Source organism: Globicephala melas, chromosome 3 (assembly GCF_963455315.2).
Source record: "Globicephala melas chromosome 3, mGloMel1.2, whole genome shotgun sequence".
NCBI lineage: Eukaryota > Metazoa > Chordata > Mammalia > Artiodactyla > Delphinidae > Globicephala > Globicephala melas.
In genome coordinates, this window is record NC_083316.1 from 159,393,934 (window position 1) to 159,409,927 (window position 15,994).

General features: G+C 52.9%; 1 protein-coding gene across 3 annotated transcripts; it reads left to right on the forward strand.

Annotated features, from left to right (window-relative positions):
• Positions 1-5,745: 5,745 nt before the first annotated feature.
• On the forward strand, positions 5,746-15,130 carry CCDC124 (coiled-coil domain containing 124). Of its 3 annotated transcripts, none has more exons than XM_030880156.2 (5): positions 5,746-5,794; positions 9,762-9,931; positions 13,718-13,907; positions 14,455-14,569; positions 14,686-15,130. In XM_030880156.2, the coding sequence occupies exons 2-5, from the start codon at positions 9,773-9,775 to the stop codon at positions 14,891-14,893; spliced, it is 672 nt and encodes a 223-aa protein (XP_030736016.1). In that variant the 5' UTR covers positions 5,746-5,794; positions 9,762-9,772; the 3' UTR covers positions 14,894-15,130. The 3 variants fall into 3 exon arrangements, with proteins under 3 accessions (XP_030736016.1, XP_030736015.1, XP_030736013.1); XM_030880155.3 differs by lacking the exon at positions 5,746-5,794 and adding an exon at positions 5,815-6,067; XM_030880153.2 differs by lacking the exon at positions 5,746-5,794 and adding an exon at positions 8,592-8,744.
• The last annotated feature ends 864 nt before the right edge of the window (positions 15,131-15,994 follow it).

The following is a 15,994-nucleotide window of genomic DNA, read 5'->3' on the forward strand; positions in this document are numbered from 1 at the left end:
ACAGTTGTAATGACCTCAGCAGAAGCCTTTTGTTGACCTTTTGGGATTAAGTAGGTGAGGAAAGTGTACATAGTAGGAGCGGCCTATAGAAGGAAATCTACTATGTTAGTTTCCTGAGCCTGCTGTAACAAAGTTCCACAAGTTGGGTGGCTTAAACTGACAGATATTTATTTTGACGTTCTCAGTTTGAAATCAAGGCATCGGCAAGTTGGACCCTTCTGGAGACTGAGAGAGAAAACTGTTCCGTGCCTCTCTCCTGGCTTCTGGTGGCTGCCTGCAGTCCTTGGAGTTCCTTGGCTTCGAGCAGCATCACTCCAGTCTCTGCCTCTGTCCTCACGTGGCCTTCTCCCTCTGTACGTCTGTGTCCAAATTTTCCTCTTCTCATAAGGACACCATCATTGCCTTACAGCCCACCTTAATCAAATATGACCTCATTGTAACTTGACTGTATCTGCAAAGAGCCTATTTCCAAATAAGGTCACATTCACAGGTACCAGGGGCTAGGATTTGAATAGGTAGTTTGGGGAGACACAAGTCAACCCTCAACATCTATCTTCTGAATTGTTTAGAGGCATAGCTATTACGTTTTTGTCAGCAGGATCAGGTGGGGAATGAAGACGCAGCAATCAGCTATTATCCAGAAGAGTAGCTGCAGTCTGTGAAACACACACACGAGAGATTTTTTCTTGTTTAAGCGGCAGAAGGAAACCATAGGAGGTCTCTAGTCCAGGATGAAGATGAGAAAGAGCATACTGAGAAAACTTTCAGCCATTTAATAGAGGGTGCCAACATACGATAATACGCAAGATGAACAGGGGGAAAGCAAAGTTAAAAAATGACTGTGGAATCAGAAAATTAATCTTGGGAGGAAGTCGTCCACAGCTGATGCTTTATGTGGGGGGGGGGTAGGGGGTGTCAACCTTTAAAATAGCCAGTTATTTTACTAGTGAAATGAGTTTACTAGGGAATGGCAGAGGAATTGCAATTCAGCCCATGCAAGCTACGGCAAATCATGTGCAAGTCCAGAGAACAAAGGAGAACATTTCTTTACAGAGGAAAGTGGGAAGTGGGGCGGGGGGGCGCTGCTATGAAGGAAAGTCCACCGGAGGAAAGCAAGAATTCAGGGTGGTGACAGTGGTGAGTTGTGGTAGTTTCTCATTGGCTGGGCTGTTGCTGGGCAAAGAAAAAACCTTTCTCCTGTAGGGGTAGCAGTCTTCTTCCTGCCCAGGAGTGTAAAGTAAGCTGCAACAGAAGGTATATCTGTGAGAGGGAGAGCTCCCCCTTCAGGGCTTCCTGACTCCATTTTAAATGAGATTTCCCTCTGTTAATTTTCACAGGGACTTGTCTATCTACTGCAGCTGTAGGTTTCTAGAGCGTGCCAAGAATCCTCAGTTTAAGGTCTCCCAATGGAAGGGATATCCAGGGGTCAGGATAAGATGAACTAACTGTTTTTAATTGGGAAACACAGATCACAGAGCCTGATGAAACTCTTTCCATCAATACTCAATGGCAGGGACTTCCCTGGCAGTCCAGTGGTTAAGACTCCGTGCTCCCAGTGCAGGGGGCACGGGTTCGATCCCTGGTTGGGGAACTAAGATCCTGCATGCCGCGCTGCACGGCCAGAAAATAAATTAAAAAAAAAAAAAAGATTCGGGCTTCCCTGGTGGCGCAGTGGTTGAGAGTCTGCCTGCCAATACAGGGGACACGGGTTCGTGCCCCGGTCCGGGAAGACCCCACATGCCGTGTGAGTGGCTGGGCCCGTGAGCCATGGCCACTGAGCCTGCACGTCCGGAGCCTGCGCTCCGCAGCAGGAGAGGCCACAACAGTGAGAGGCCCGCATACCGCAAAAAAAAAAGATTCAAGGGCAGATTTCCTCTGATGACTTTTTCAGAACACTGTCTCTTGAGGTTTCAGGTGATGCTGGGATTGCTTACGTGGACAATGTGGAAAAGCAGCTTGCACGTGTCAGTGATACTGTGTGGGCAACCTCCGAGTCTCCTGCAGTATTTAGTCACGTCAGCCTGTGATAGACTTCAGGATTGGGAGTGGAACCATCAAATGCATGTCAGACTACTATTTACTCACAATGAGATAACTTGAGGTGTTTGATTTTTAGTGCCAACAAAGCTATCGGCAAGTTTAGACCTTGGAAGATGGGAGATTTCTGAGATCTTTGCTATGTCTTGTTTTAGAATTCTATTAGTTGTTGAAGTCACAATATCCTGGCTCCATTGGGCTAAGTGAAATTTATCAGGAAATGAATTCCATCTGTTTCTTTTCCTTTTTAATGTGGTGCCTAGGAAGTATTAAACCCAATCAGTGGCCCACCTTACCTTTATTTCTAATGGACAGCACAGCTCTATAAGATCACCCCTGAGTCAGGATAATTCTTTTATTTTTTATTTTTTGGTTGCATCAGGTCTTTGTTGTGGCACGCGGGATCTTCATTGTGGAGCATGGGCTTCTCTCTAGTTGTGGCATGCGTGTTTTCTCTCTCTAGTTGAGGCGCTCAGGCTCAGTAGTTGTGGCGCACGGGCTTAATTGCCCCACAGCATGTGGGATCTTAGTTCCCCGCCCAGGGATCGAACCCACGTCCCCTGCCCTGAAAGGCGGATTCTGTACCACTGGACCACCAGGGGTGTCCTGAGTTGGGATAATTCTTTAACATGGGGAGGCAACTGTGGATTCCCCTTCTTTGAGGAGGAAAGGAGGGTGGCAGGGTTTAGAGTGTTACGGTGATGGAGAGTGACACGTGAAAGGGAAAACAGGAATATCTCGCAGGAGCTGAGAATGCTGAGTGTTTTCTATCTGAAGCGCAGTCTGCAGGCAGGCATGGGGTCCAATTAGTTGAGCAGAGACCCCAGAACCCAGTCACTGAAGCTTCCACAAATTCTGCTGCTGCTGCCCTAGTTCTTACACAAGGTTACTGAATCCTGGCTACTGAATCCAATGAAAGATTGAAATAAACAATGGTGCTGGACGACTCCCATGTGACTGAGTCAAGATCCCTACTGCCTCTCCATCCCTTTCACTGAACAAAAAGAAAAGAATTTGTGGATCTAGAATCCAAGAAACAAATACTTTTGCAGTTGCTTTTCGTAGCAATCTTTGTGCTTCTGCATGGCCATGCTTCTAGTAACCTGAAAAGTATACAATCATTGAAAGATACTTATCTTAGCAAATTTTACATCAGTACAACCAACGGAGGAATATGGCTCTCTTTTTGTCACTTTTAAAAAAAAAATCCTAAATTTGGTAAATGAAAAAGCTCTCCTAACAGTTTGGAGTTAATTAAAATTTGGAGAATTCTAGACAAACCTTTTTTTTTAATATTTATTTATTTATTTATGGCTGCGTCGGGTCCTAGTTTCGGCATGTGGGATCTTTCGTTGCAGCGCACAGGCTTCTCTCTAATTGTGGGGGGCTTCTCTGTAGTTCTGGTGCACAGGCTCAGTAGTTGCAGCACAGGCTTAGTTGCCCTGCATGGGCTCCTCTCTAGCTGTGGTGCACAAGCTTAGTTGCCCTGCGGCCTGTGGGATCTTAGCTCCCCAACCAGGGATCGTACCTGCGTCCCCTGCATTGGAAGACGGATTCTTAACCACCGGGCCACCAAGTCCCCAAGAATTCTAGACAAACTTGATGATACTTTTGTCCTTGCTTCTATAGGTGAAGGAACAAATATCTGTGTTAACCAATGGCAATCTCAGGATGCCCAACGAGAGTTGAGGCATAAAAGACATCTTCAGAGTTGTCTTATTCTGAATTTGGAGACTGAATTTGGGAAAGGTAAAATCATGATGGTTGCTGGAGAAAAGATTTAAGTCATAAAGACAAGAAATATTTTCCCGGCAATAAACAATGGTTATGAGGGACTTAATTTTTTTCAAAAGTAAGGGATCTTTTCAAAAAACAAGTTGGGAACATTTCAAAAAGCATAAGAGTTAACAATATTTGGGGGACAAAAGGCAATGTCTGTGCATTTTAACATGAAGTAACAGCCACTTTACAGGGAAAAAAAGACCCAAATTTGAATTTTCCTCATTGTGTACATTATTCATGTAACAATTTGCAGTGCAGTATGTTAATATAGCTCTCTATGTGTGTATTTAAGCATACAGGGGTATATGAATATACAAATATATAATAGAGAAATAAAATTTATCATTGTATCAGATAAAACCGTGTGTGTCACATAAAATCTGCCTGCAGGCTTCTATAGCCCACTCTCAATACGGCGCACATCTTCCGGCCAAGGTTAGGATCATAATTTTTTGTATGATTTCCTGACTGTGAGCCCCAGGAGACCAGGGACTGTGTCTGTCTCATTCACTGCTGCGCTCCTAGCACAGGCACAGAGTAGACCCTCAATACTTACTAGAGAATGTGAGCCTCTAAGAGCTATAGAATGTCACAGCAATAGAAGTCAAGAGTTCTCAGGAATGCGAGCCATGCCCTGTGGCCTGGGAGGTGGCAGAAATCTCCTTGTAGAAGACTTAACTTGTTCTGGAACGATTCACTTGACCTGCACCCCTCAGATATGTCAACAGACACAAGAGGCTCCCGCCCTCAGGAAGATGTGACAAGCCTGGCTCGTTTCTTAAATTTAAAAAAAAAAAATTTTTTTTTTCTTTTTAAAACCTGGATCTTTACCAGTAGAAGCTTAACTAGGTGTTGCCTTTGGCACTTTCACCCCCAACCCCATACTGAACAACAATAAATGTTTATGCTGAGCCCCTTCTTCTTGGTGACAAATATTCCAGGTGAAGGGGTTCCATTCTCCAGACATCACAGCCATAGGGGAGACTGAAAATAAACAGGTAAACCAACAAAGCAAGTTGATGCTATGAAGGCAATAAAGAGGGCTGGGGGCGGGGCACCATCTATTGATCCTTGGGGAGGTCAGGGAGGTCTTTCTCAGGAAGGGATATTTGAGCCAAGGCCTGAAAGGAGTGAAGGAGTCGTCCGTGCATAAAGCTGCGGGCTGAGGGAACAGCACAGGCAAATTCCCTGAGGCAGGACTGTGTCTGGCAATTGGGAGAAAGGAGGCTGGTGTGGCTGGAGCTGAGAGAGAGTGGGGAAGAGGAGGGAGATGAGATGGGAAGGTGGGGCGAGTCCTGCAGGGCAATGGGGACCCAAAGAGCAAGGTGTGTGCGCGGGTGGATAGCAATCCAGGAGGAGGGATTCTGAGTCCTTCGATTGCACTTGGGTCAAATTCAATTCCTCTCTGAGCCAGTTTCCCCACCTGGACAGCGCGGAGTGTTTTAACTTCTCTGTCCCTTTCTCCTGCTCCCTCCCACTTCAACTTCGCAGGAGGGAGGCAGAGAATGTGTACTAGGAGAGCGTCTTCAAAGCACAAAGCGATGGCGAAGGGCCTGAGTGTTCCTCAGGCGAAGCGCGTCTACTCACCACTCGCGGACCGCGGGTTCTGGCGCGCCCTGGCGGCCAAGCAACTCCTGACTGACGCCGCCAGACCCACATGTGAAACCGAGGACTCCATTTTTCATCTGGGCAACGGCCATCTTTGTAGAGACAATGGTCCAGATTGTAGTTTCTGCTCTCCTCTCCTGACTAGCTAACATATGAAGTGAGCGCAAGGGATGAGGGTTTATAAAATATTCTCTTGAAGACAAAAAGAAACGGCTAACGCCCTTGGCTTGGAGACCAAAGCAGCATCTCCTCTACCAAGATGGCGACGGAGCCGAGACGTAATCAGCACGCGCCCCCCTGGGGCCCAGCGCGCAAGCCCTGCGGTGACGTCACGGAGGTGCGACCGGGCCGGCGCCGGGGGAAGGAGGTAGGAGCGGCAGCGGCGCGGGCGGAGCCGGGGGGCGGGGTGCGGGTGGGCCCAGCGGGGCTGCTGGGCCTGGGACCACCTACCCGGGAGGGCTGGAGATGGGGTGCTCGGAGACGGAGGCGCTTTTGACCACCGTCTCCAGGGCTCCCGCTGGGGCTATGCCCATTTCCCGGAGCGGACGATTGAGACCCAGAGGGACAGCGTCGTGCTCGAGGCCACCTATCTCCGGTCCTGCTCCTGGGCAGCTTACAGGCCTGGGGGTGACAGAGCTGGGTATGGACGTCCCTGGCCTCTTGCAATGGGATCAGGGCTGGGGAGAGGGACGACGGGCTGGGGGAGCCTAGAAGGGGTAGCGGGAGGACTTCTTGGAGGAGGCAGCGTTGAGTTTCATCTTTTATTCTCTTTCTTACTTTCACATCCAATCAACCACGAAGGTCTTGATTCTCCCCAAGTGTACCCACTGCTTAGCCAAAGCCACTCCTTAGACCCCCTGTTTGAGCTCCATGCTTCTGTCTCAATCCTCCAGTTCACCTCCTTACCAACCCCAGAGGGCTCTGACGCCCTGTGCACCTTCCCATACCCTGGAATACAAATCCCCTTCCCAGCCTGCCTCCCCCACACCCCTGGGGGCTTGGATCTCCCCACTCCCTTAATTAAGTCTTTCCTTTGATGTCTCCTCCAGGAAGCCCTTTGACACCCCCTCCCCATCCCTCCCCAGGCTGGGTCAGAAGCCCCTCTCCCGACTTCCTCAGCGTCCATATGGCCCCATTACAGCTCTGATCTGGAGTTACCACTCTTATTGTCTATCTCCCAACAAGCCTGGGAGTCCCATTCTGTCAGGAAGCCCATGAGCACTGCCTCTTTCCCCAGCATCCCACACATACTAGGTGTACAGTGCGTGTTTACTGAATGACAAAGTGTATGTGTGTGAGTGTTTATCAAACAGAGGAGAAAAGCTGTCTGTATTAGCTCTGGCTGCCATAACAAAATACCACTGACTGGGTGGCTTAAACAACAGATTTATTTGCTCACAATTGTGGAGGCTGGGAAGTCTAAGATCAGGGTGCCAGCCAGTTTGGTTCCAGATGCAGGCTTTCCTCCGGACTTGAAGATGCGCACCTTCTCACTGTGTCCTCACATGGTGGAGAGAGCAAGCTCTGGTGACTTTTTCTCTTCTTATAGGGACAGCAGCTCTACTAGATTAGGGCCCCACTCTTAAGACCTCATTTAACCTTTATCACCTCCTCACCGGCCCTGTCTCTCTTTTTTTTTTTAAAGGATAAGGTACCATTTTTTTAAATTAGTTAATTTATATTTTGGCTGCATTGGGTCTTCGTTGCTGTGCGTGAGCTTTCACTAGTTGTGGCGAGCGGGGGCTACTGTTCATTGCGGTGTGCGGGCTTCTCATTGTGGTGGCCTCTCGTTGTGGAGCACAGGCACTAGGCGCACAGGCTTCAGTAGTTGTGGTGCGCGGGCTCAGTAGTTGTGGCTCGCGGGCTCTAGAGCACAGGCTCAGTAGCTGTGGTGCACAGGCTTAGTTGCTCTGCAGCATCTAAGAGGGATCTTCCCGGACCAGGGATCGAACCCGTGTCCCCGCATTGGCAGGCGGATTCTTAACCACTGCGCCACCAGGGAAGTCCCAGCCCTGTCTCTAAATACAGTCATATTGAGGGTTAGGGCTTCGACATATAAATTTTGGAGGGACATAAATATTCAGTCCTGGCCTGAAGAGGGGGTCAGAAAAGCCCTGTCAGGCTTTGGGATGGAATTGGGGGTCTTAAGCAACACGAGGAGGAGGAGATGCTGGGGCTGAGTCTCTGTGAGTGGGCAGGTTTTCACAGGAAGAAGGGACAGAGGAGGGTGTGTCGGGTGAAGGCATAGCAAGAGCAAAGGCTCAGAGGCTGGAGAGGGAAGTGAGTGGGAAGAGAAGTGAGAAGCTGAGTTTGGACACAACACAGAGTGTGAAGTAAATACTGAGGGAACCCTGGAAATAGATGCTTGTTCATTCATTTGCGCAAAACATTTTTTGAGCCCCTACTCTGCAGGGCACTGACTGAAGCAGTCCCAGCCCTGCCCTCATAGAGCTCCCAGCCTGGTGGGGAAGATGGACATTTGTTGAAAAATCCTATAGATGAACATAGATAGCAACCTAAACAAGTACCTCAGAGAGAAGTTTATGGTCTGAGAGTCAGGGGGTGTGTCAGGGAAGGCTTCCTGGAGGTGGCAACACCTGAGCTGAGCCCTGAAGTTTACATAGGAATTAACTGGGTAAAAAGAGGAGCAAAAGTGGTGGGCAGGGCAAGTGCAAAGGCCCTGAGGTAGGAACATGTAGGCTTGAACAGGTAGGCTTGAAAAAAGGCAAGGAGGTTGGTGTGGCTGCTGCTGAGAGAGTGAGGGGGAGATGGAGGGAGAGGTGGCATGTGGGGAGTTTCCTCACCTGACACTTAGACTGTGACCCCCACCCACTTCTTAGTGCTCTTCTGGGGAATCCAGGTGAGGTTTTCTGTTGGGTACATTGTAGATGCTCAGTAATGACTGCTTGATTCAGGGGGCCCAGGAGCAGCTGGGAGAAGTACAGGATCAGGCTGGCATATCCAGCCCTGCCATGGCAGCTCTTGCATCCTGTGCAGGGAGGGACTGGAATCAACCCTACTTCTCAGATGATGGGAGCCCCCTCCCCCATAAGCCACACAGCTAGGAGGTTGGGGGTGGGGGGTTGCCTGGTGGTCCTGAGTCAGGATGGCCCCCACATTCCTTCCCCATCATTCTCGATGCTGGGCCTACTTCTCTAAGGTTCAGCAAGGGACTGAGCTGGAGATTCTCAGTGGGGAGAGGACAACCAGGAGTGATGGACATCAGCCCATTTCCCAGATGAGGAAAACTGAGGCCTGGAGAGCTGAAGGCTTGTCCTGACCACACAGTGCTTGTGTCCTCAGTCAGCACTCTGGAGGTGGGGTGATCTTAATTTCTTGTCTTCCCTTCCTCACCTGAAAGGCAGGCTTTAGAGGTGAGACTCCAGGCTCAGCCCTGTGCAACTTAGCCAGGTACCTTGACTTCCCCACCTTCGAAAGGGAATAAGGACAGTCCCTGTGTTTAAGGCTTTGAGAACATTCAATGTAGTTGGGCCATATAAAATGCTTAGTAGGGGACTGGATGTGGGGAGGGTGGCACCTCCCATTTGGTGTCATCATTTCCCCAGCACCCAGTATGGGACTCACACAGACCAGCTGGACAACAGCTTTACGATTGTTCTAAAATCTCCTGGCTGTGTGAGCCTGGGCTGGATCACTGGGAACAGTTCATGGCAGCTGCTTACCCAGGGCGAGGGGAATTCGGCCTCAGGGCTGTGGGGCCGGGACACTGAGGCCTCATAGCCGGCAGAGTGGGAGGGTCCACACACAGACTGGCCCGCAGGGATCTAGAGCAACATGACTTGTAAGAGCTGAAAAGTAGAAACAACCCACGTGTCCATCATGGACAGATGGATAAACAAAATGTGGCCCATCCGTACAATGGAATATTAGTCAGACATAAAAAGGAATGAAGCTCTGACAGATGTTCAAACATGGATGAACCTCGAAAACATGATGCTGAGCGAAAGAAGTCCAGAATAGGGAAATCAACAGAGACAGAAATTAGATGAGTGGTTGCTGGGGGAGGGAGGTGGGGGAGGGACTGCTCATGGGGACGGGTCTCCTCTGGGGGTGATGGAAACGTTCTGGAGCTAGACAGAGGGGACGGTTGCACAACACTGTGAATGTGCTAAATGCCACTGAACTGTGCACTTTAAGATGGTTCATTTTGTATTATGTAAAATTCACCTCAGTAGATTTTTTTTTTAAAGAGAGATTAATAAATAAAGCCCTTGTTTTATAGACAGAGCTACTGAGGCCCCAAGGGGGGCGTGAGTCTGGGGCTGCCAAGGGTGGATGCCCCAGAGTCACTGGCCCCTGCCCTCCACTCACAGCGTTCTGAGGGATGCCCAAGAAGTTCCAGGGCGAGAACACTAAATCGGCAGCGGCCCGGGCACGGAGGGCTGAGGCCAAGGCAGCAGCTGATGCCAAGAAGCAGAAGGAGTTGGAGGATGCCTACTGGAAGGATGAGGACAAACACGTCATGAGGAAGGAGCAGCGCAAGGTGGGTGGGCCCTGGGCTCCCACGCCCCACCCATGGGCAAGGTGGGCGGTCAACACAGTAGAAGGCGGTGAGAGGCCCCTGAGTCTTTGGCCTGAAGGGTGAGGAGTCATTGGACATGGAGCAAGGGCAAGAAGGGAGACAGAAACAGAGGCAAAGTCTCGTGCAAAAGCCCTGGGGTGGCACGTTTAGGAAATGGCAAGCCCTCCACGAGCTTGTCTCACTCCTTCGTGTGATGCCAGGGCTGGTCTAGACTGGCACAACCTCACTCTGGAGCGATTCCGCACCCAGGGGACACTTGGCAACATCTGGAGACATTTTTGGTTGTCACAACTGGCAGCTGGAGGGTGCTACTGGCATCTGGTGGGCAGAGGCCCAGGATACTGCTCAACACCTGGCAGCGCACAGGATGGCCCCACAGCAGAGTGAGCCAGCCTGACGTCAGCAGTGCCGAGGCTGACACATGCTGATAGATCCTGTTTCAGACCTGCTGACCTGGGGCCTGGAGGCATTTCCAGGTGTTTATAAGAACACAAAAGAGGGCCAGGATGGTTGGCCGTCTCCTGCGGGGCCCGCAGTGCCACACACACAGTGAGTGGGTGCTTAATTGGTGTCTGGAGTGGTTCAGGGCTGATGCTGACCCTCTTGGCCCAGTAGGTGGCACCAGAAACCATTCTTAGCCTCTTCCAGTCCCCTGGGCTGGTGATAGGCTCCAGCTGGGACTGTTAAAGGTTCTGGAATAGCAGTGGTGACACACCGTCCCTGCATGCCCAGTTCAGGGGGCGCCTGGGCACTTTTGTGAGTTTTTCCCATTGTCTTTCTGTGCAGGACTGGATCCTGCCTTGTTTTTAGTCGGAATTGAATATCACTGGTTCCCTCCCCTCAGCGCCCTCAATGTTGCACTGGGTCCATGGAGGTCTTTAAATTTCCTTTTTGACTGTCAACATTTTGACAATATAGGAAAGTTGAAAACCCAAAAGGAAAACTAATGTCTGCCAAGGATCCATTATCTAGACAGAAAAGCCAGAGACCTTTCCACAGTCCGGGAGTGGCAGCAGCCCAGCCCAGGGCCCCAGGAGCCCTCCCCAGGCCTGCATCTTGGGCCTCGGTGTCATCCCCATCCTCTAAATGAGGAAACTGAGGCACAGACAAGACAGGAAGTCCAGGTCACAGGGCTGTGAGGAGGGGCTGGAGCTGGGCTGGAGCCGGGCTGGAGCCAGGCTGTCTGGTTTGTGATGAGGTTTGACTAATAGCCTTGCAAGCGTCCATGCCCCAGGGGTGTGGCCCAGGGAGCATTTGCCTGTCCACTCCCCTGTGTAGCACACACCTGGAAGAACGCACAGGGCAGAGGTCCGACAGGCAATAGGGGCCAGACAGGCTCTCAAAGCTACTCGACCCTGTCGCTGTAGCACAAAGCCACCGTATGCAAATAGGCTAAAACTTTACCAAAACAGGTGGAGGGCCAGAGTTTGCCAACCCCTGCTCTCTAGAACATTCCCAGCCCCCATGCCCCTCCCAGGCAGTCCCCCTGCCTGAGTGTTTTCCTTTTTTTTTTTTCGGCTGTGCTGCAGGGATTGAACCTGGGCCACAGCAGTGAAAGCGCCAAATCCTAACCCCTAGACCACCAGGGACCCCCCCCCCCGAGTGTCTTACCTGGAGCTGTTGATGGTTCTCCCTCCCCATGGGGTGGTTTTCTGGGTTTTGTTTATCCCTCTTCCTGCTGATGGGTGAGGGGGGCCCACAGTCTACACAGCACACCCGGTCCCTCTTTCTTTCCTTACGTGACAGCTGCTTTAAAAAGATACTGTTTTTATGAAAAAGAAACAAATCCACGTTTGTTCCAAAACACTAAAAGAAAACGAGCATCTCCCGCCCATGTGACACCAAAGGCTCTTCTCACCCAATGCCATACCCTAAAGGCCATGCCCTCCGTTAAATGGGGTCACACAGCCAGATTTCTGCCAGCCGCCAGCCATCAGCCTTGGGCTGGGCCGTAATTCATCGGCCCGCCCAGAGGTTGGCATTTCGTTTCCATTTGTTCCATATTAAGCAACTCGGCAATGAGCACCTGACTCTCTGGGTTCCATCTCAGTTACTTATGAGGCTCATTCTTGATGGCTGCAGAATATTCTGCCGCAGCCTCATCCTTCACCCATCACCAGATGCTGCCAATTGCTAACTGGCCTTTATAAAAAACTGCGAGCGTCTTTTTCAAAAAAGTCTGCCGAACGTCAAAGTATAACCGCTCATGTTCCCGCCTCGGTCCCATGTCCCTAGAGACTAATGGCCCCATTCTGCATGTCCTTCCTGAGATTGGAGCCTTCTGGAATTCATTCACTCATTCATCCAGCACACTACTTAAGCACCTACTGTGTGCTGGGCCAGGGCCTGCCTCCTGCCTCAGGGACTAACCAGATAACCGGAAGACTAGAAAACAGGGCTTTGTGGAACACAGGAAAGAGCCATGTGGTAGAGCAGAAGGACAGAGAGCCAGGAGCTCAGGATGAGCCAGAGTTAATCAGGAAAGGAAGCTGGCAATGGTGCTCCAGCAGGGCAGAACAGCTAGTGCAAAGGCCCTGAGGCAAGGCCGTGCTGTGGACAGGGTGAATGTGGGCTGTACATGCACTATGCAGTGGTCGGGGAGCCTCAGGAGGACATTACCTCTGACCGATGGGGAAACTGAGACTCAGAGCACGATGGCCCTACCCCAGGTGTCTGACCACAGACATGGGATCCTCGCAGCTGTGCCCAAACAGCCTTGATCTTTAACCACCACCCTCCCCGTCCCCCCAACCCCCCCCGGCTTTTTTCCTATCAGGCAGGCAGGTTGGAGGTCAGAGGCCCAGTACGTGTCCTCAGGAACCTCTTTTTCTGGGGCAGTTAGCCCTGTCATGGGGGACACTGCAGCTGTAGGGACTGTCCCTGAGGCCTGGCGGACAGATGGCAGAGTTGCAGGCAGTGAGTGGGCAGGTGGGAGTGCCTGCAGTGCAGGGCCCTTTGGGAGTGCTGGGCGGGAGGCGGCAGAATATTCCAAGCCTACGGCCACACAGCCACACTGCACTACAAAGGAACCAGAACCTCGCTCTGTCCCTGTAGTAGTGGAGGGGCAGCGACCAAGGACAAATCCTACAGGCCACATGTCCCCTCGACCAGCTGGCATCCAGGCCTCCCTGGGGAGTCAAGGTGGGATCAGTCCCAGCCCCTGTGACGCTCAGCTGGGAACACTTCGATGGTGCCTCCCAAGGGCTCCTGGCTATAAAGCCAGAAGCGCTGTCCCAGCTGGCAAATGGATCCAGACCCCAGTGGCTCCTGTCACCTTTGGAATCCAGTACAAACCCCTCCCCATGCCCTTGAGGCTCCCCATGGTACCACCTCTGCCCTCCCCACGTCTTCGTCCTCCACACTTCCCCTCCTCCCTCCAGCCACACCAGCCTCTGTGCTGTTCCTCTGTCATGCTAGGTGGTTCCTGCCTCAGGACCTTTGCACCCACCATTCCCACCACTAAGGACTCTCCTCTTCCCCAGCTCTTTTCCTGGCTGGCTTCTCCTCCAGCCCAGGTGTCACTTTTTCTTCAGGAGCCACCCACCCACTGCCTTGGCCAAGGTTCCCTGTTGTTCCCTAGTCATATAGGATGGGAGCCCCCAGGTAGGCTCATCGTGCTCCCATCCGTGTCCCCTACGCCCATCATGGGGTCTAGCACACAGCAAGGCCTCCATCCACACTGGTTGAGATGGAAACTGGACCCCATGCCAGTGGGACGGGGTCCACTCCTGACTCCCAATCCCCCAGGAGGAGAAGGAGAAGCGGCGCCTGGAGCAGCTGGAGCGCAAGAAGGAGGCACAGCGGCTGCTGGAGGAGGAGGACTCAAGGCTTAAGGGCATCAAGGCCCCGCGAGTGGCCACCTCCAGCAAGGTCACCCGCGCCCAGATTGAGGAGACGCTCCGCCGAGACTATCAGCACAAGGAAGCCCCGGACCCAGGTGAGGGCCTCGGCCCACTCTGGAGCTGCCCTTTTACCTGATAAACAGTAGGCAGTGGGCCTACCCCCTGGACTGAGTCCAGACCCCACTCCCCACCTCCAGAGAAGCTGCCTGGGCTCTGCAAGGTGAAGGGTGGGTGGGTGGTGTCTCGGCAGGCCTGGCTCTGAGCACGGACGCCATAGGCACACAGGTGTGTAATTACTCTGCACCTGACCCTGGCCTGTGCTCCCCGGGGTCCCCACAGCTGATGTGGTGCCCCGAGGTGAGGAGACAGCAGCCACGTATGAGGTGCCTCCTGAGTGGTGGGCTGCCGGGAAGTTAGTTTGGGGACTGGGCGGGCAAGACTGGCCCATCCCGAAGGTAGGACTGGGCGGGGAGCTCAAGTTGCGTTTCCATTCTCCCGCATCCTTCTCTGCCTGCCTGCCTCCCTCCCTTTCTCCCCTACTTCTTCCCCTATGGTGTCTCTCATCTCCATGGAACTCTGCGTCTCTGCTTATTTCTCTCTGTTTCTGGTATGTCTCTGTCCCCCGGTCGCTACCGCCCCCAGCCGAGAAAGCCAAGAGCCACTTGGAAGTGCCGTTGGAGGAGAATGTGAACCGCCGCTTGCTGGAGGAGGGCAGCGTGGAGGCGCGCACCATCGAGGATGCCATCGCAGTGCTCAGGTACGGGGCAGGGCCTAGGTCTTTGGGGTGGGGCTTGGGGCCCAGAGGGGAGCTTGAGACTCTGGGGGCGGGGCGGGCCACGCCCCAGCCCCCCTTGACGCCTGCGCCTTTACCAGCGTGGCGGAGGAGGCGGCAGACAGACACCCTGAGCGCAGAATGCGGGCGGCATTCACTGCCTTCGAGGAGGCGCAGCTGCCGCGGCTCAAGCAAGAAAACCCCAACATGCGGCTGTCACAGCTGAAGCAGATGCTCAAGAAGGAGTGGCTGCGTTCGCCGGACAACCCCATGAATCAGCGCGCCGTGCCCTTCAATACCCCCAAGTGAGCCTGGAACTGCGGGAGACGCCCCGTGGCGGCCAGGGTCACGACCCCACACGCCCTTCCGCTGGGTCAGCTCCGAGGGTTACAGAGATGTCTGGGGGCCACAGCGCGTGTCCTGGGGGCCAGGAGGCATCACTGGCCACACCTTCCGCCCGAGGGTCCCTGCTCCAGTGACACCCCTCGCCCTTCCCGCACGCGCCAGTGCCCTGGGGCTGAGTGCCCAATAAAGGCAGTCAGTGAGGCAGAGTGTGCACTTGAAGTCTACGTGACTGGGTGGGTGGTGGGAAAGAAGGGCTGGAATGAGGTGGAATGCACAGGCCACAGCCAGAGAAGACAGGGGCCCCCAACCGCGCTCCTGTCCTAGCAGGCTAGCTGAGAGCTGTGCTCAGCTCCCGGCTGCGCCAGTTATTCAGTGAGAGATCTGTACCATCATCCCCTGGAAGCCTTGCTAGGGGTAGCACAGAGAGGTTAAGGCACTGGCTCCAGGTCACACAGCACTTCAGAGGCGGAACCAGAGGAGAGCTGGAGGCGAGTTGTTGGCACCCTGAGATTCTGGTTCAGAGTCAGCAGCCAGGTCACATACTGTGCTTGGGGTCAGGAGATGCAGGCTGTTCTGTTATTCCAACACGGGAGGCATTTGGAATAACAGGGCAGGCTTCCTGATGGAGGATTTCTTTAGAGCAGGCCTTAGTGGAAGATGAGTCAGTTTCCGTCGCAGAGGCAGGGCACTGGGCAGGCAAGGACCTGGAGGCTGGAGTGGGCAGGTGGATCCGGGTAGAAAGGAGTATCCCATCGGAGGCCGAATATCTGGGAAGGGCTGGGTGAGAGCTCAACTTAGTTCTGGCTTCCTACAGCTTAGTTGGCCTCAGGGAGTCAGTAGGGAGGAAGGGTAGCTGGGAGATGGGCCCAAGTGTCTGGGGCGGGGTCCACGCATTTACCAGGTCACCGCTATGGGCTCCCATCCAAGTGACACCCTCCCTGCACTCACAAGCCTGCCCCTGCACCTCTGGCCCCTATCCCCCTCACTCTCCACCAGCCCCCCAGCTCTGTCCCCACTATCTCCTTGTTCCCAACTTCTCCAACACAGCAGACTTGTTCCCTCTCA